Source organism: Sorex araneus, chromosome 3 (genome assembly GCF_027595985.1).
Source record: "Sorex araneus isolate mSorAra2 chromosome 3, mSorAra2.pri, whole genome shotgun sequence".
Taxonomy (NCBI): Eukaryota; Metazoa; Chordata; class Mammalia; order Eulipotyphla; family Soricidae; genus Sorex; species Sorex araneus.
Genome location: NC_073304.1, coordinates 99312342 through 99331500, shown reverse-complemented (window position 1 = coordinate 99331500; position 19159 = coordinate 99312342). Strand labels below are relative to the sequence as shown.

The following is a 19159-nucleotide window of genomic DNA, read 5'->3' as shown; positions in this document are numbered from 1 at the left end:
GGAGTCCAACGCCAGGGGAAACTGCCAAGACAGACTTCAAAGGCCCGGCATACTTCCCTGCAGTCTTTCTTCCCTGTTTGTGCCCGTCATCCCTAGGGATGGGGGTCACGCAGCGAGGGACACCCCAGACCCTCTCCCTGAGCCCTTCTCCCCGACCTCCCCCCAGGCTTCTGCAAGAACGACGGGCAGCACGACGCGCAGCTGCGGGTGGAGGCGCTGCGGCTGGACGCGGCCGGCCGCGCCGCACGGAGGGTGGGCGAGGGCATCTTCCCCATCTACCCGCGCCCCGACCAGCCGCGCATGAATACGCGCGCGCGCCGGCACGAGGACCTGTACCGCTACCGGGGCAGCCTAGCCCTGCTACGGCCCAGCGAGGACCCCACGGCGCGCCACTGCGGCAGCCTGGCCTACAGCGTGGCCTTCCACGAGCACCGGGCCCCCCCGCCGCCCAGCAGCCCTCCCGGTGCCGGCCGCGCAGAACCGGGGGCGCCCGGCCAGGAGGCCCCGCGGCCCGCATCACAGGTGGGTGCTTCCTGGAGGAGGGGGTGTGACGCGCCCCATCACCACTCCCCCAATTAGCACACCTGGCGTCTCTGGGCAACCTGTCCACCCCCTCAGGCCCTCACAGACCACTGCAGAGCTTCCCCACGACCCCCTCCCCCCATTCCATTCTGGAGCCTGATGGGGCGTCAGGGAGGTTCCCTTTGAAAGGGGCAGACAGTAACTAGAGCAATGACCTCTCGGAGCAGGGACACCCCAACTCCTGTAAGTGTCCCCTGACACCCTTGAGTTCCTCACATTCAATCTCGTTTGTCTTTGCCAGGTTCTGAGGGAGACTTGGCAGCATGATGGTCCAGAAGATTCTCAGAGTCCACCTTCTGATCCAGTCAACTGCCACCAAGGCCAAGAGGGGGTCAGCCCTGAAGAGGGTCCCAGGAATACCCAGGCCCAGGTGAGGGGTCTGTGCTCAGCTGCGCTGTCGGAGGGGCTCCCCAGTGGCTCCCCAGTTGGGAAAGGCAGCTGGGGGTGGGGGTGTCACCAGGGGGACACCAACATGCCTGACCCCAGTAGGCACCGGGAGGGCTCCTCGTGCTTCTAGAAGTCCCACGGCAAGGTGGGGAGGGTGTGACCTGGGACCTGGGGAGGGCCCGTCGGGAGGGATGCCACTAACGATTCATTGATTCACTCCCTCATTCACTCTCTCATCGCCCCCATGTTGAAGCACTGGCCTGGGCTGGACCCAGCCCGGGCGGCTGAGACTGAGGGACGGTGATTCTGGTTCTGGGTTTCGGGGGGCTGTGCCAGAAGCAGAGGGGCAGAAGCCCGCAGTGGGAGAGGGAATCAGGAGTGCAGTGGAGCACTTAGAGTCTGGGGTGCTGGGCCTGGTCTGGGGCTGCAGGGTGCAATCTGGATGGGTTACCTGACTGGGGCTGGGAGAGGGTCAGTGAGGGGGGGTGTGGGAGGAACCGGGGGACAGTAACAGGTCAGAGGCAGGTGTCTGACTCAGGATGGAGGGGATACAGAAGGAGTGTCTGCTGGAAACTGGGGTGTAGAGGAGCATGTTTCTAGGAGAACGGGAAGGACAAACCAGCCCCCACCCCCTCCGCCCTAGGGGACTCCCCCCCCCATCCTGCTCAGGTCTCAGCCCCCACTTTGGCCCGTCAGCTAATCCACATCTATTTCCGCCCCCTGCCTCTATGTCCCCTGGAGAGCTAGCTGGCTCCTCTGGGATGCTCTGCCCGCAGGCTGCAAGTTCCCTGTCCACTAAGCAGGGGGTGGCCCCAGGCCCACGGTCTGTCACACAGGACCAGGCTCACCAGAGGCTCTGGGAGAAGCCCTCCCTGCTTCCCGGATGCACTCTCGGCGGCGGGGGGTGGGGGGCAGCGCGTGCACCGGGCCCAAGGCCGGGGCTTTGCAGATGGCGGCTCTGAGCAACTGTGAGGGGGGAGGGGGAGGGGAGGGCCAGCGCAGGGCCGGCTCCAGAAGGCGCACTGCCCTCAGCAGCTCTGATTTCAGTTATTTAATGCCATCATGCCCTGCCATCCCCCTCTTAAAGTGTCAGATGTCTGCTTCGAGCAAGACAAGAAAATGGCTTTCAAGGGAGAGGAAAATCGCTTCCCTCGTGGGGGGTCAGCAATCACAGTCCTGACGGCAGGGCGGGGCTGGGGGTTGCGCCATGGTGAGGGGCCACTGGGGGGAAGGAGGGGCTGTGGCGCCTGGACCAAAGGAAGACGGGCTCCCCCTGCTGGCACCTGGCGGCAGCAAGGCCTCAGCCGCGGGCCCCACCCAGGCCTCTGGGCCTGTGGCCTGATCCCGGGGAAGTGGGCCCAGGGCCCCTGGAAGCAGGGTCCCTCTCCTCTTCGCAGTGGCAGCCCAGGGGGGACGACTTAACCTAACTAGGAACGGAAGTTTGTGAGAGGCGGGGCGGGTTGATGGCTCCTCGGGTGGGGAGAATGAAAGGCGGAGAGTATGGAGATGGAGAGGAAAGAATTATGTTCTTAGGAGCAGCCTGACTTCGCCAGGAGTGGGCTTGGGGCTGGGGAAGCAAAGGGAGAGAGGGAGGCTGCCTCCCCCAGGAAGCTTCCCCGCATTGTTTGTGCTTCAGCCATCCGACACATTTCACCCAGGCAGTCCTGTGGGTTCCGAGCTGTTCTCCACCTCACGTGTCACTGTCCTAACCCCCAGCTGATGTTGGTCCTAGGATGACAGATGGGGCGGGGAGGGGGGGGGCGGGAGGGGTTTGAGGGGAGGGGAGTGAGGAATGGAGTGAGGAAAAGGAAGCTGAGCTGGGCGGGGCTGGAACTGGAATCAAGGCCCTTCTCTGTCCCCCACGCTCCAGCCTAATCCTGGAGTGTGACCCTGACCTCGACCCACTCCGGCTCCAAGCTTGCGTTTGGCTCCTCCTCACGGGGTGGGAGGGGCAGTGGGCGGGGCTAAGTCCTTCAGTGGCACCTAGGGGACACAGGGATACTAGGGTCAGCCTGCCAGTTGGGGCCGTGTCCTGAGCTTGTTCCCAGCCCCGCAAACACTGGGAGGAGGGTCAAGGAGGGCGGGGGACCCTGCCAGAGAGGACTGAGCCAGGGGACCCACCTGCCATATGGAGTACTTAGAGTTGGCCTCCTCCTGTCCCTACAGTGTCCCCTGCCCCCTGCCCTGTCACCCAGCCCGGGTCAGGGGGAGTGTGGTGGCTGGTGGGTTGCAGAGGGGGCCTGGGGCTCCCCAAATGGGGACGGAAGCAGACCCCCAGAGTCCAGCTCCCTGCTGGGGGTCTCCACTCAGCTCTGGGGGCTGGGGGCGGGGCGGAGTTCTGGGACTTGGGGTACACACCCTCCGAGGAACAGCCCCGGGAAGACATTTCAAGGCATGACCTTAGCCATCTTCCCCACCTCTCCACTCCGCAGACCCTGAGTTTCCTCCCCAGGGGAGGAGCAGGAAGGAGGGGGAGGGGCACCCCAGCCCCCCCTTTTACTTCTCCCACACAATTGCAGTTTTGTTTCCAGAAATGATTCTGTTCCCCAGGAGCCTTTTAAACGAAGCTTTCAAGGGTCTTCTTTTTTTCCCTTTCCATTTAAAACACCTTTTTTTTTTTTTGCCCTGGAGGGAGAAAAGGGAAAGAAAAGGCTAATAAAGCAATCTCGGAGCACTTGGCTCTCAGCCTGGGGCTTCTGATTGTGGCTCCAGCCCTTTGGGCTGGGGCTCTCGCTAACTAGAGGCAAAAGGGGCAGGATCCTCAGGGATTTCAGAGTGTCACCTCTGCCTCAGTCCCCGTCCAGAAACCGGGGTCTCTTCACGCGCGCCCTTTGTTCCTCCCTCACCCCATCTCCCTTTCTACCCCCCTCGGTCCCCATCCCCCACTGGCTCAGATTCCAGCCTCCGGACTCCGCTGCGGCTCCAGGGCTGAGCCCAGGCACCCCCAGCCCCCAGCCCCAGGCGTCTTTCTGCCGCTGGGCCAGAACACTCCCGCTCTCCTCCGCTCCTCCCCTCCTTGCTCTGCTTTTAAATTCATTACGTCTTTTATTGCTCGCTATTGCATACGCTATTTCTATTGCCCTGGAGACTGGAGTGGTTCAAGCGGGAAAGACTCACAATGTGGTTTTCATTAACTTTACTGCCCATTCCATCTCCCGCCTGGGTTGGGGGTGGCTCTGCCTGGGGGTACTGGGTCCATCAGGGCCCGACGTCTCCCCTTCTGCTGTACTTCCCACTTTCCCACCCAGCCTCCACTGGCCCATTTCACAGGTGGGGCACCTGAGGCTCCAGGAGTGTGTTCCTGTAGCACCTGCTGACAAAGCTGGGTGGGGAGTTAAAGCAGTCTGTGAGCCCCGTAGCCGCCCGCCTATAGCCCAGCCCAGACGCTACTCTGGGCCCTCCTGCCGCCCCCTCCCCCCTCCTGCTCCTTCGTTCCATCCTACACCGGGCAGGAGCGCGGCCATTCAGCTCTTCCTGGCAAATGAGGCAGTTTTATAGGCTTTAGAAAAACACTTCAATTGTTCCCTCAATTACCCAGAGCAGATTGAATATATTAATCTCTCTCTTAACTGGAGGGGGAGACGGAGTGCCTGCCCCGCCCCCAGCTACCAGCACCTCTACATACATGTGCTGGGCAGACTCCCCGCCTCTGTCCCCCAACACCCGCTCTCCACTGCTGCCCCCCAGCCCTGGGGGCCCAGTAGGTCATCCAGGTAGCATGTTCTTCAAAACCTTCACATGTGTGCATGTGAACACATGTGCATGCACATATTCATATATCACACACAAACACACACTTCTACATACACACTCACATATCACACACAAGCACACACACATGCACACACTCACACACAAGTGCACACTCATACATGCACACACATGCACAAACACGCTCACACATAAACACTCACATATTCACACAAACACACACAACCCTTCACACATACACAGGCACAGATACACAATCACACTCACACTTACATACACAAGCACATGCTTACACATGCACACATAAACAAACACACTCACACATGCACACAAATACACATGCACATACTCACAAGTGCATGCTCATACATGTACACACATGTACAACACATATAAACACTCACATATCACACACACACAAGCACACACCCCTTCACATATACACAGGCACAGACTCACACAAGCACACATACATACACAAGCACACGCTCACACGTGCACACTCACACAAGCACATGCTCACACAGGCACACATACACAAGCACATGCTCACACATGCACTCACACAAGCACATGCTCACACATGCACACATACACAAGTACACACATACACAGACATGCTCACACACAGGCACACACCACACACATAAGCACACACTCACAAGCACGCACACGCGCACCCGGGCGGGGCAGGCGGCCAGCGCGCATCCCCATCAGTGCTCATTGATTTTCTGCTGGGCCGGCGCGGGTCGCGAGGCTGCCGCGGGAATCACGCGGGCAGGCGGGGGAGGGACGCGGGCGCGCGGCTCGCTGCCGTCTGCTCGGTGACAACTGCCTGCAGCTTAAACACGCGGTGCCGCAGGCAGCTGAGCCCCTTAAAAGCTACCTGAGGTTTCCCTTTGTAGCTCGTTTTTCCTTTATTTCAGGGGAACAAAGGCGCTGTCAAGGCGTTTCCAGAGGGCGCCGTCACCGGGCGAGGCGGGGGCGGGGATCCAGCTCTGCGGAGAGGCGGGGCTGTCCCAAGGAAGGGGCCAGGGGATACAGCCAGCCCCCCTGGGGAAGAGGACTGAAGGTGCCACAGTGACCCGCAGGCGCCTGCTGGCCCCGAGACTTCGTCCCTGGAGAGTGATGGGTGCTAGAGCAGCGGGCATCTCGGAGAGACCCCAGATATGCATAGCAGGGAGGATCTGTTTGTCTGTGCAAGCCCGTCCCTTTTCCCCACCTGCCTGATCTCCAAGTGCTCCGTCAGGATGTGCCTTGTGCAGTCCTGTCGGGATCAGCACCTAGAGCTCAGCCAGCTGGCATTCCAGAGGTCAGAGGTCCTGCCAGACCTGAGTTAGGGCAGTCTCCTGCTGTGCTTAGTAGCTGGACCCTGGGGTGGGTCCACAGCGTCCCTGTACCTCCATCCTTGCAGCTGTCAAATGGGGCTGGCCTGCTTGAGCTGGGAAGGGGAACACAGCTCATGTGGCCTCCTTTGATCCACAGCACAGATCCTAGTTAGGGGTTGGGCTGTGTCTGCTGGCCAAGGCAGGTGGATCTGGGCCTCAACTTTAGGAAAATACAGCCAGGGGGCTAGAGAGAGAGTACAGAGGGGAAAGCGTTTGCCTTGCATGAGGCTCACCTGTATTCGATACCCAGTATGATGCCTGGGGCCCGGCCAAGAGGCTCACTGAGTGCAGAGCCAGGTGTAAGCCCTGAGCACAGCCAGGTGTGGCCTAGGGGTGGAGAGAGAAGAGGGGAGGGGAGGGGAGGGGAAGGGAGGGGAGGGGAGGGGAGGGGAATGAAGAAGAAGGGAGGGGAGGGGAGGGGAGACAAGAAGAAAGGAGGGGAGGGGAGGAGAGGGGAGAAAAGAAAGGAGAGGAGAGGAAGAGAGGGGAGGGTAAGGAAGAGGAGGGAAGGGGAGGGGAGAAAAGGGGAAAGAAGAGAGGAAGAGAAGGGGGAAAGGGGTGGGGAGCAGAGGGGAGGGGAGGGGAAGGGAGAGAAGGGAAGAGGAGGAGAGAAGAGAGATGCACTCAGGAGAGGACCATCTGGGGCACAGGCCCGAGTGTCCTGGCAGGGAAGCTGGCCCAGCCCAGGGCCCGAGCGTGGGACAAGGCTGCAGGAGCAGAGAGTAGCAGAGCAGGCCAGCCGGCCCTGCCACCCGCCATCCCACCCACCCAAGGCTGTCACTGACACACCTCCTGGGTGGGAGGTGGCCGTGTGTGGTGTGTGCTGTGGGTGTGTGCAGGTGTGCCTGCGATCTTGAGGGCCACACAGGGCAGGGGCTGCCCACCTCCCCAGCCCAGCCCCAGCGAGAGCTGACACTCCGGGAGGTGTCTGTGGGCGCTCTCTCCTCTCCCAGCTCACCTTCACGGTGAAGGAGGGGGGAGGAGGCCGGAAGGGCCTTGCCAGCAGCCCTGGAAACCCACGTGTCCCCAGCAGACACTCCTGCGCTCAGCTACCCTCATGGACACAAGCGGCCACGCCCCTGTGGGCCCACACAGACCCACATCCGGGTTGTGCAGAGCCCAGTAAAGAGATCAGACCAAGCGGCCAGGAAACACGCACGGAGTGCCACACTGGCCAGGAAACACACACATGAGTGCCACACTGGCCAGGAAACACACACACGAGTGCCATACTGGCCAGGAAACACGCACGGAGTGCCACACTGGCCAGGAAACACACACGAGTGCCACACTGGCCAGGAAACACGCACGAGTGCCACACTGGCCAGGAAACACACATGAGTGCCACACTGGCCAGGAAACACGCACGGAGTGCCACACTGGCCAGGAAACACACACGAGTGCCACACTGGCCAGGAAACACGCACGGAGTGCCACACTGGCCAGGAAACACACATGAGTGCCACACTGGCCAGGAAACACACACGAGTGCCACACTGGCCAGGAAACACACATGAGTGCCACACTGGCCAGGAAACACACACGAGTGCCACACTGGCCAGGAAACATGCACGGAGTGCCACTCTGGCCAGGAAACACACACGAGTGCCACACTGGCCAGGAAACATGCACGGAGTGCCACTCTGGCCAGGAAACACACACGAGTGCCACACTGGCCAGGAAACATGCACGGAGTGCCACTCTGGCCATACTTCTTCAGCAGCCTCCTGGCTTCACCTTGATACAGACCCCAAGAATAGTCCCTACAAGAGGTGGAAGGCTTTGGGGTCTGACAGGTATGTGTCATGGGGTGCGATGGATACCCACCAGAACCATTTTAAGAAAACTGAGGGTTTGGAAGAGAGCTCAAGGGGCTGGGGCCTGTGCTGTGCGTGAGGGGGTCTGAGCTAGACCTTAGCACCATACGGTCTCCCAGGGACCACCAGAAACAGCCCCTGACACAGAGCAGGGAGCAGCCCCTGAGCATTCCTGAATGTGGCACCCCCCATAGCAACAATCCAAGAAGTCCTGCACAGTGGGTGTGTGGTGGGGTAACTGAGCCAGCAGGCTGACAGTCCCCCACTCTGGCCATGAGGGTAACTGAGTAACTTCAGGCAGGGTCCCAAGTTGTTCTGCAGAATCCTGAGTATCAGGAACAAGCAAGAACAGCAAGGACCCCCGTTCCTGGAAGAGATGGAAGATGAGTGTGTGTTGGAAGATATTTTCTCCATCTCTCTCTGCTGGCCTGCTCTGGATTTCAGTAGCCTCTCCTCTCTCAGTCCAGGTGCTCATTCATTCACCCATCCACCTGTCTGTCCACCCACCCCACCATCCATCTACCCACTCTCCACTCTATACATCATCCATCTACTCACCCATCCTTCCATCCATCATCCATCCACCCATCTATCCACCCACCCACCCCTCCATCCATAATCAACCCACCCATCCATCCATCCATTATCAACCTACCCACCCATCCATTGTCTATCCATTCATACATTCATCTACCCATCCATCCACCCATAATCCATCCATCCATCCATCCATCCATCCATCCATCCATCCATTCATCTACTCATCCTTTCACCCACCCACCCATCCACTTCTTCTTCTGTTCATCTATTTGTCTGTCCATCCATCTGCTCCCCACCAGTAAACAGACAGCTGTATCCCCAGCCCATTGGGAGCTTTCGGGCCGTGTAGACAGAGGAAGGAAGAAATGCTGAAGGACACCGCAATGCCTTTCCAAGCTGTTAGGGCTTGAGGAAAAAGTGACTAGCATGGCCTGGCTGGGTCTCCAGGCCGAGGTTTGCTATAGTAAAAGCAGTTCTGGTGGGGGTGGGGGTGGGGTGGAGAATAGGGGAGGAAGGGTAGAGTTCTCGGGGTGACGCCCTGGCTGTCCTTGGATGTAGAAAGAGAAGCAGCTGGGCTGGTCCTGTGGGGGTGCGGTAGAGGCCCAAGTTCAGCAGGCAGAAACGGGGGAAGCCCTGCTCAGCTGCCTTCCAGTTCCAGGACTTACCTGTTGTCCCTCTTCAACCTATAAAAAATTGGCAAGGGTGGGGGAAGGACCCATACACCCTGCAGGGCTGTGGCGTTGACTGGGGTAGACTGGGAGAATACTGTACCTGGACACAGAATGTTTTTGGTGGATCATGAGGCTGCTTTCCTCTAAGCACATGGGGGCTCCAGAGTTAAAGGGCAAAGGGGGAGGGCAGGCAGACGAGGGGCATGGGGGGAGGTGGGGGAGGAGGTGGTCATGCCTATCCCCACCCCCCACTACAGCAGGAAGTTGGCCTGGAGCAAGTGGGGCAGGCGGTGGGACTGAGGCCCAGTGGGGTCACGTGGGGGTGCAGGCAGCCTGCGTATTATTTTAATCTACCTCTTAAGACATAATTGCTTTCTGTCGGGGGCGATGGGAGGCGCCTCCCAGCCCGAGGTTGCTTTCCAGGTTCCTCTCCTGCAGGAGACAGGCCTCGGGCCCGCACCATGCTGCATTAATACGCTGCAAATGTGATTTCATGGCCTCAAATGAGATTAGGGCCAGGGGCTCTGCTCTCTGGCAGGGGCAGGCAGCAGAGGCCAGAGTGGGGAATCTCAGAGGGACAGGGCGGAACTGAGGGGTCCCAGGCCCCCGCTGGCCTGAAGAAGCAGTTTCTGGGAATAGCAGCCCCTGGGGGCTATGGGCTCAGCCCAGGAGGAGGGCTGGGGCAGGGCTGGGGGCCTGGCTGGGAAGGGGGATGCTCCCAAGCTTCTCCCACAGCCCCAAACTCCCGACAAGGACACAGAGGGCTGTGGGGACAGACGGATGCAGGTTCTGCAACTGAACAGCCTGGTCTAAAGTTTGTTTTTTTCTGGGGCTGAAGCAATAGTACAGTGGGTAGGGCACTTGCCTTGCATGCGGCTGACCCAGGTTCCTGAGCACAGAGCCAGGAGTAAGCCCTGAGCACTGCTGAGTGTGGCCCCCAAACAAACAAACAAAAAATATTTATTTATTTATTTATTTATTTATTTATTTTTGCTTTTTTTTGGTCACACCTGGTGATGCACAGGGGTTACTCCTGGTTCTGCACTCAGGAATTACTCCTGGTGGTGCTCGGACCATATGGAATTACTCCTGGTAGTGCTCGGACCATATGGAATGCTGGGAATTGAACCACGTGCCAGGCAAACGCCCTACCCGCTGTGCTATTGCTCCAGCCCCATTAATTAAAATAAAATCATAAAGCTTGGCTCTTTCTGTGAGAATCACACACCGTTTCTGACGTCATCCCTGACACAGGAATGGCAGAGAAGTCCCCAGGCAGAGTTCATGGCCCCTCAAGGTTTCGGCTCCCCTTCCGTTCCCTTTAGCAGTGGTGGTTGTGGTAGTCTGGGCACGTGGGGGGCTGTGCTCACACACTCTCTGGATTCTCCGGGGGTGGGGAGGCTGTACCCTCTTTTTTTTCCTTTTTTTTGGGGGGGTCACACCCAGCAATGCACAGGGGTTACTCCTGGCTTTGCACTCAGGAATTACCCCTAGCCGTGCTCAGGGGACCATATGGGATGCTGGGAACCAAACCTGGGTTGGCCGCGTGCAAGGCAAACGCCCTACCCGCTATGCTGTCGCTCCATCCCTGAAGCTGTACCCTCTTTAGCCGCAGTTCTCACACTCTGGAGAACACATACCAAGGGGCAGTGCCACATGCACCAGGCTCAACGCAGTGGGGCCAGTGCCAGGAATCCAACCTGCAGCCTCCCAAGAGCAAAGCAGGTGCTTTGCCTCTGTGCTATTAAGGTTCGTGTCCTGGTGGGGGACGTGGGGGGTTTGGACCCAGGGGTCTGGAAGGGGAATGTTTGCTGGCGGAGGGGAATCTGACGGTCTAGCATCACCCCACCTGCCCTCCAAGAGCAAAGTTTCATCTTGATTTTTTTGGGGAAGGAGCGGGGGCTTGGATTTGGGCCACACCCAGCAGTGCTTGGGGTCTCCTCCTGGCTCGGCGCTCAGAGATCACCGCTGGCAATGCTGGAGTAGTATGTGGTGCCAGGGATTTGAACCAGGATTCGCCACCCTGTGCTATCTCCTGGGCCTTGTGCCGTGTTGGGATTATCGTCAAGCCCCTGACAAGTGATGCCCCGATGAGCCCAGCTGGCTGCAGTCTCGCCAACAGGAAGGGCGCTGAGCGCCCACTGGCTTCCTCTAAAGCAGAGTTTGGACTATTTGCTTTAGAGCAACCAGCATGGAACTGGCCACACCAGGGGCCTCACACGCCTTTAATGGGCTCTTTGGGGTCAAGGGCAGGACACCTGCCACTGTAGCCCGCAGGGGTCTGTGTAGTTCCTGCCCTGTGATGTCACACAGTGTTGCCCCGGTGACCCTGGGTATGGGAAGGTTCTGCTTGTCCAGGTCTGGGCAGCGACAGGGCCAGCCCTAGCTTAACGTTCTGAGGGTGCCAGTAGCCCATTCTGGCTACTGGCCCAGCCCAGCTGGCCATGGCCAGAGGCCTCATGTCACCTCCTCACTTATGATGTCCCATTACTGAGAAAGTCCCCAGCCCCTGCTCCCAGCTGTCCATCTTTTCCCCTGTGCCTGTCCCCCCTGGAGCCTCACTGACCATCTGTGTATGCCACCCCAAGGTGCCAAGGCACCATCAGCTGTCCAGGCAGAACTGATGCTGGTCACCCACCAATAGCAGATCTGGTCCCTGAGATTTTTAAGCACAGCCCAGTACTCCTGCCATGGAAAGGAAGGAGCGGCACGAGAGCCAGGTGAGACGGAGGGTGAGAACTGGCCCGCCTGGACTCATCCCTCCCTCAAGCGCCTGTCTGCGGGCCGGGGAGGTGACCCCTAGGCTGTGCACTGCCCTGTACCAAATCCTGGGCCCCGCCCCCACGAGCCGAGCTGGCTGCGGTCTCTCCAACAGGAAGGGCGCTGAGCACCCACTGGCTTTCTCTAAAGCAGAGTTTGGACTGTTTGCTTCAGAGCAACCAGCATGGAACTGGCCACACCAGGGGCCTCACACGCCTTTAATGGGCTCTTTGGGCTCAAGGGCGGGACTGAGGGACACAGCCCCAGTAATAGGCAAAGAAGCTTCTGGTTCCACCCACCCACCTGCCACTGTAGACCCTCGGGGACATTCCCAGGCCACAGACTGGCACTACTGTCCCTCTCCCCAGCGGACTGACCTCCTTCCCTGGCACACGAGTGCAGGGCAGGACTGCTCTGCTCGGACCCTGATGGACCCCCACAGAGTAGGTGCCTGATAGAGGGGACAGGATGGGACAGGGGAGGGGATAGCAGGGGACGGGGATATCTGTGCTGGTCACTGTTGGGGCGGTCTGCCTTGGGGGCGGGGGCTGGCCCCAGACACTCCTGTTCCCTGACAGAGGAGGGCCCCCTTTGGGTAACTGCCAGGTTGAATGCCTGCACCCCACTCTGATACGTGTACTTTGGAGTCTCATTCCAGATTCCCTCCCACCCTCCCAACACACCCTTGACCCCTCACCTGACCACAAGGCGCCCCCTGATGGTCAGGCCCAGATGTTCTGGCCTACCCAGCTCCCATTCCGCTCCTAAAGCTCATTCCCATGGACCCATCCACACTGGATTTGGGGGTCCTCAAGGAGGAAGGAGTGCCTGGGAATCCCGACAAGGATCCAGGTTCCTTTCACTCGACTCGTGGCTTTGGGAGACGGCTGACTGAGTTATGTATGTGTGGGGTCCCAGTGGACTAAGTGCCTGTGGTTGTTCTTGGCATACTCAGAGAACCATGCAGTGCTGGGGATTGAACCCAGGCCTCCCACGTGCCAAACACGTGCTCTTTGAATCATCTCCCAGGCCCTGGGAAATGTTTTTACAGGCGGCATAGACTTTCCTGTGGGAACCAGACTGCTGGACCATTTATTAGCTCAGCACCAGATTCTTGCATACTTTGATGGCTCCTGTCTTTCTGTGGCCGCTTTCAAGTGTGGGTGCCCACCTCCTGAAGGCCAGTATCCAGGACGAGGGTTGATAGAAACAAGAGCTGACTGGATAGTGGCCAGCGAGGAGGATGAGCTCATGCCACCTCCACCTGCCAAACCATCTTATTTCTCAGATTGGGGCTGGGGGTTCTAACAGGCTGGCTGGGACAGTGAGTCAGAAGTTCAAGGTCGGGGCTGGAGCGATAGCACAGCAAGTAGGGCGTTTGCCTCTCACACGGCCAACCTGGGTTTGATTCCCAGCATCCCGTATGGTCCCCCGAGCACCGCCAGGAGTAATTCCTGAGTTCATGAGCCAGGAATAACCCTTGTGCATCGCTGGGTGTGACACACAAACACACACACACACACACAAGTTTCAGGTCGTGGGCAGAGCAGGGAGTTCTGTCTCAAGGCTGATCTGGCTTGTGTCAGTGGTTGATGACTCAGAGGATGACGGTCTCTCCCTTTCACCTGGTCACACTCATCCTCCATCTCCAGGGTCTGTGCAACACCCCTGAAGAATCCCTTCAGGGGTCTGCTGCCGAGTCTCGCTCACCCCCAACTGTAACTGGACCCCCTATCATCAACGTCAAGCACACGGACCCCTGGGACACCTCTTAGGATCGAGGGCAAGACAAAGAAGGGGTCGCCAGCAGCCACAGTTTGCTGCCATATGTAGCTCAGCATGGGCATTTTCTTGTTTGGCTTGGTTTGGGGCCACGCCCGGCAGTGCTCAGGACTTACCCCTGGCTCTGTACTCCATGATCACTCCTGATGGGGCTCAGGGGACCGTGTGGGATCTGGGGATTGAATCCGGGTCACCTGTGTACAAGGCAAGCGCCCCACCTGCTGCACTTTGCTGCACCCCAGAATTTTCTCTATACTCCCTGACTCATTCTCCGCTGTGTGTGTGTTGGGGGATGGACACCCAGTAGCCTGTGTGGTCCCTCCACCTGGTAGGAAGGGACTGGTGGGCAGACAGGAGGGCCCCCTACCCCCACCCAGAACTTCCACTTGGCCCCGGCCCCCCAAGCAGCAGGCACATGCCAGCAGCCCCACCAGGAGGCTCCGCCTGGCTGCTGGCCTCCTGCCCAGAGAGGCAGCAGGAATGGTTCTTGGTTCTTGCCAACAACCCCCCACCACGGGTTATTTCCAAGGAGTCTGTCCCAGATGGGCCGGCCTTGGAGTGAACCTCATGCCCTGAGGTCCTCCCTTCTGGGGCGCCAGGGACCCATGACAAGCCCTGGCAGCAGCAAGGGAGCTGGGGCAGTCATCCTGGGTTTGGGGTGACAGAGACATTGGTCACCCTCCTGGCCTCTTTCATCGGGTCGATTCCTGAGAAGGACTGAATTCAGAGACCCCTACAGCCAGAGGGCTGAGGGCACAACGGGGCTGATGGCAAAGCGGGGCTGAGGGCACAGCTGGGCTGAGGGCAAAGCGGGGCTGAGGCAGAGCAGGACTGTGGGCAGAGGGGGCTGAGGGCAGAGCGGGGCTGAGGGCACAGCTGGGCTGAGGGCAGAGCAGGACTGTGGGCAGAGGGGGCTGAGGGCAGAGCGGGGCTGAGGGCAGAGGGGGCTGAGGGCAGAGCAGGGCTGAGGGCAGAGCAGGGCTGAGGGCAGAGGGGGCTGAGGCAGAGCAGGGCTGAGGGCAGAGCAGGGCTGAGGGCAGAGGGGGCTGAGGGCAGAGGGGGCTGAGGGCAGAGGGGGCTGAGGCAGAGCAGGGCTGAGGGCAGAGCAGGGCTGAGGGCAGAGCAGGACTGTGGGCAGAGGGGGCTGAGGGCAGAGCGGGGCTGAGGGCAGAGCGGGGCTGAGGGCAGAGGGGGCTGAGGGCAGAGCGGGGCTGAGGGCAGAGGGGGCTGAGGGCAGAGCGGGGCTGAGGGCAGAGGGGGCTGAGGGCAGAGGGGGCTGAGGGCAGAGCGGGGCTGAGGGCAGAGCGGGGCTGAGGGCAGAGCAGGGCTGAGGCAGAGCAGGGCTGAGGGCAGAGGAGGGCTGAGGCAGAGCGGGGCTGAGGGCAGAAGGGGCTGAGGGCAGAGGGGGCTGAGGGCAGAGGAGGGCTGAGGGCAGAGCAGGGCTGAGGCAGAGCGGGGCTGAGGGCAGAGGAGGGCTGAGGCAGAGCGGGGCTGAGTGCAGAGGGGGCTGAGGGCAGAGCAGGGCTGAGGCAGAGCAGGGCTGAGGGCAGAGGGGGCTGAGGGCAGAGGGGGCTGAGGGCAGAGCAGGGCTGAGGGCAGAGGGGGCTGAGGGCAGAGCTGGGCTGAGGGCAGAGCAGGGCTGAGGCAGAGCAGGGCTGAGGGCAGAGGGGGCTGAGGGCAGAGGGGGGCTGAGGGCAGAGCAGGGCTGAGGCAGAGCAGGGCTGAGGGCAGAGGGGGCTGAGGGCAGAGGGGGCTGAGGGCAGAGGGGGCTGAGGGCAGAGCAGGGCTGAGAGCACAGTGGGGCTGAGGGCAGAGCAGGGCTGAGGGCAGAGCTGGGCTGAGGGCAGAGCAGGGCTGAGGGCAGAGCGGGACTGAGGGCAGAGTGGGGCTGAAGCGGGCTCTGAGCCCCCAGGCTGTAGGGGTGTGATGAGAAGAGACTGGGAATGTCAGTCCCCCTTTCTCCTTCCACGGACAGCTTCCTTGGGAGTCTGACAGAGTCGTGGGGGAGGGGCACTCAACACTTCTGCAGATGGTGACGGGCCCTTCTGGTGCGGGAGGGGGACCCTCATTTGGAGAAGCTGGGGGGTGTCCCCTGGGGCTGGCAGTTCTGAGAGGGGACGCGGGCCTGTTCTCACCTACTAGTCTGTTAGGCAGGTGACAGAGGAGTGGCTCCAGATGGTCTCTGTGTTGGTTAGAGGAATGAATGAAAACACTGAGTAATAAAAGTGATCAGGCTCAGAATTAGAAAGAATTGTTCTCTGAGAAGGAGGAGAGATGTGGAGAGATTGTACAGGGAAGAAGGTCACAGCCTTGCCAACAGCTGACCTGGCATTAATCCCTACGCTCCACAGGGTCCCCCGAGCACTGCCAGGAGTGATCCCTGAGTATCTTCTCTGGGCCTCAGCCCCCCTCTGTGAGGGAGGATGGTCTTATGGTCTCTATGGACCCTCCCCGCTCCAAGGAACCCCCAGTACACATATACACACACACTCACACAAAACACATGCACTCACACACGCTTACACATATACACACACACTCATGCTCACAGACATGCTAGCACATACACACATATTCACACATATACTCCACATACATATGCATACACATACACTGCCTCACACACACTCACACTTTCACCCTCACACATACACACATTCACACATACCCATAGACACACTTATATACTCACATACACTCTTATACTCACACAGTACTCACACACATACTCACACACACACATGCACGCACACACACTCTCACACACACCTCCCCACGAGGTCCTGTCCTAGGATGGACTCCGACTGCTGGGCTTCCCAGCCTCCCACAGTCCTCACTGCCCCCAGGTCCCCTCCCCGGGGTCAGAGGGCCTCTGTCCTGTGATCCGGACAGGCCTTCCCGAGGAGGCTCACTGTGCACCGTGGACTCAGGGCCTGGAGCAGAGGGAAGCTCGGACACCCCCAGCCACAGTGGCCCGTCCACGCCTCTCTCCACCCTCCCTGACTCTGCTGCCAACATCAGCCTGCCCCGACCTCCCCGCCCCCTAGACGACCTCACCCCTGTGACACGCTTTCTGGCTTCTGCTCTGGCCTCCACCCAGGCGCTCTCGCAGTCCTCAGGCCGCCTCTTCCTAGTGGCCGTCCCTGAATACCCTGGTCTGGCTTGGCCGCTTTCCCAGGGCTCGGCCGGGAATGCACACCCAGGTGCTGGGGGCCGCCAGCCTAGCCCCGGCCCCACAGCTGAGCCACCGCGGCGAAGGCCTCGGGAGGGACCCGCGGTAGGGATGGGCTCTATAGAGCATGGAGTGCTGTGCCCACTGAGGTGGCAGGACCCGGGCCTCACACACAGGTGGCACTGAGGACTCGGGCCGCAGAGCTGCAGGAGGCCAGACCTGAGGCAACCTGGGTGTCCAAGGCCCAGGGCCTGCTTCAGGTGGCTGGCAAGGGAGGGCCTGGGGGTGTGGGGAGGAGGGAGACAGAGTTAAGGGAGTGTCGCCGTCATTCCAGACTGGCTGTGGGAGGACCCTGAGGGGCCAGGTTCGAGGGGAGCACTAGAGGAGGTGAGCACCCCGGAAGAAACACTCAGTCCTGATTCTTTCCCAGGCCCCTGAGACCCTGAGGGTGTCCCCAGACCAAGATGCTCATGGCCACCTGTCCCCCTCGGATGGGGAGACCATCACGGTGACGCTGCATGGGGCCACCGGCCTCCCGCTCTGCAAGGATGGCGCTGTGCCCAGCCCCTTCGTGGCATTGTGAGTAGTGGCTGGACGGGGACGGGTGGGCTGAAGCCGGGACAGCTGCAGGGACAGCCGAGGGGACTGGCCAGGGTGGCGGCTGCACTCCCTTGGGTCCTTGGAGCCAGTGGGCCAGGGACACACGGCTTTGCGGATCCTGCCAGCCTCTCCCTCCTACAGAACCTGGGAGCTGCCGGCCCACCCCCGCTGCCCTCCACTCTCCAGCACCCCTCGGAGCCCTCATTGCCATCTGCCAGGGCCTGCACACCCAGCTCTTTCCTTCTGAGGAGGACTCGGTCCTCACCCCAGCACCTGCTGAGTCATGTCCCTGCCGCCGCCTCCAGGCAGCCACCAGGGGTGAGCTCTCCTACCCCAGGCCCGCCTGGACAGATGAGCTCTGTCCGTGAAGAGAGGTGCTGCTTTTTGTCCCTAAACTGAGGTTCCCTTTATCTGGTTGGGTGAATTGCAGATCTTCCCTGCCACTTCCCCAGCAGACATCTGACATTAAAGGCCTGAGCACAGAGCTAAGGAGAGACTGAGGCCTCCCCCTTCCCCCCACAGAGCAACGATGGGGGCACGTCAGCACACTGGGGCCAACAGGTGAAGCACTGGCTGGTGGGGAGACCCCCCTTTAGCGGCCCCCACCGACGGCTCCATTTCCGGGCGAGGACAGACAGGTGGCGGAGAGCTGTCTTGGCGGAGAGGCAGCTTTCTCGCGGGGCGGCTTCCCCCTCCGCTATTTCCATAAACCAATTATCACCGATCATCTCGGGAGATGGAGGCGCTGCCTATCACCAATCCCGCCTGGGCGGCGGCAGGGGGGCACTGCAGTCTCTTCCGCCTGAACCAAGACCCTCACCCTCACCCGGTTGCCATAGGAACGTGCCGCAGGGGAGCCCAGCCCGAGGGGGGTGGGGGATCCTGAGGCTGCACCCATCTCCAGGCCTGCAGCCTCAGTTCCCGGCTCCGCTCGGCTTGGGCTGCTGAGCTCAGAAACCAGCTCAGCCCCGCGCCGCTGTGCTAACGAGATGCAAATGAAAGCAGGAGGGTGGGTTTCTGGGACTGATGGCCCAGCTGGTGGGGCCTGAAAGGGGCTCTCAGTGTGAGCGCCCCCCTGCCCTGCAGAGCCCGGAAGCCTGGAAAAAAAAAGAAAAAATCTGATGTCCGCAGCATGTCTGACTGGCAACACCCAGGAACACAGCGCACGCGGGGCGGAAGAAAGCTTTACTCACGCGTGCCTTCTCCTCCCAGTGAATCTTTCAGTGTTTAAGATATATGTTAAATTGGGACCAGGATGTGGCCCAGCCGTGGGGCACATGCCTCACACGTGTCAGGCGCTGAGTTCCAGCCTCAGAAAGCTATATTTGGTGCCGGGATGTGACTCAGCGGGAACGTGCCAGCATGCGACCTGGGTCCTGTCTCTGGCACCGGAGAGAGGAGAGGTCTGTCTTTTTGATGGCTTCACACACTTTCCAACGTTGTCTCAGCCAGGGGAGATCGTGCAAAGGGCCCGAGCACATGTCTTGTCCTCACAAGGTCCCAGTTCCATCCGAGGTACCACATGCCACCCCCACCCCCAGCACGGCTGAGTATAGGGGCTGGAGTGACAGTGCAAGCAGGGAGGGTGTTTGCCTGGCACATGGCAGACCCGGGTTTTATCCCTGGCATCATACATGGTCCCCCCAAGCACCTCCAGGAGTGATCCCTGAGCTCAGAGCTAGGAGTTAGCCCTAAGCATCGCCTGGTGTCACCTCAGAACACAACAAACAAGCAAAATAGTTCTTGTCT

General features: G+C 60.2%; 1 protein-coding gene across 1 annotated transcript in view; it reads left to right on the top strand.

Annotated features, from left to right (window-relative positions):
* Window positions 1-19159, top strand: part of LOC101549557 (coiled-coil domain-containing protein 33) — a 62901-nt gene that overhangs the window by 922 nt on the left and 42820 nt on the right. The window contains exons 2-4 of the mRNA XM_004611840.2: window positions 167-522; window positions 16739-16793; window positions 17269-17389. Of these exons, the coding sequence (XP_004611897.2) occupies window positions 167-522; window positions 16739-16793; window positions 17269-17389 (532 nt within the window). The remainder of the gene's footprint in view (window positions 1-166; window positions 523-16738; window positions 16794-17268; window positions 17390-19159) is intronic.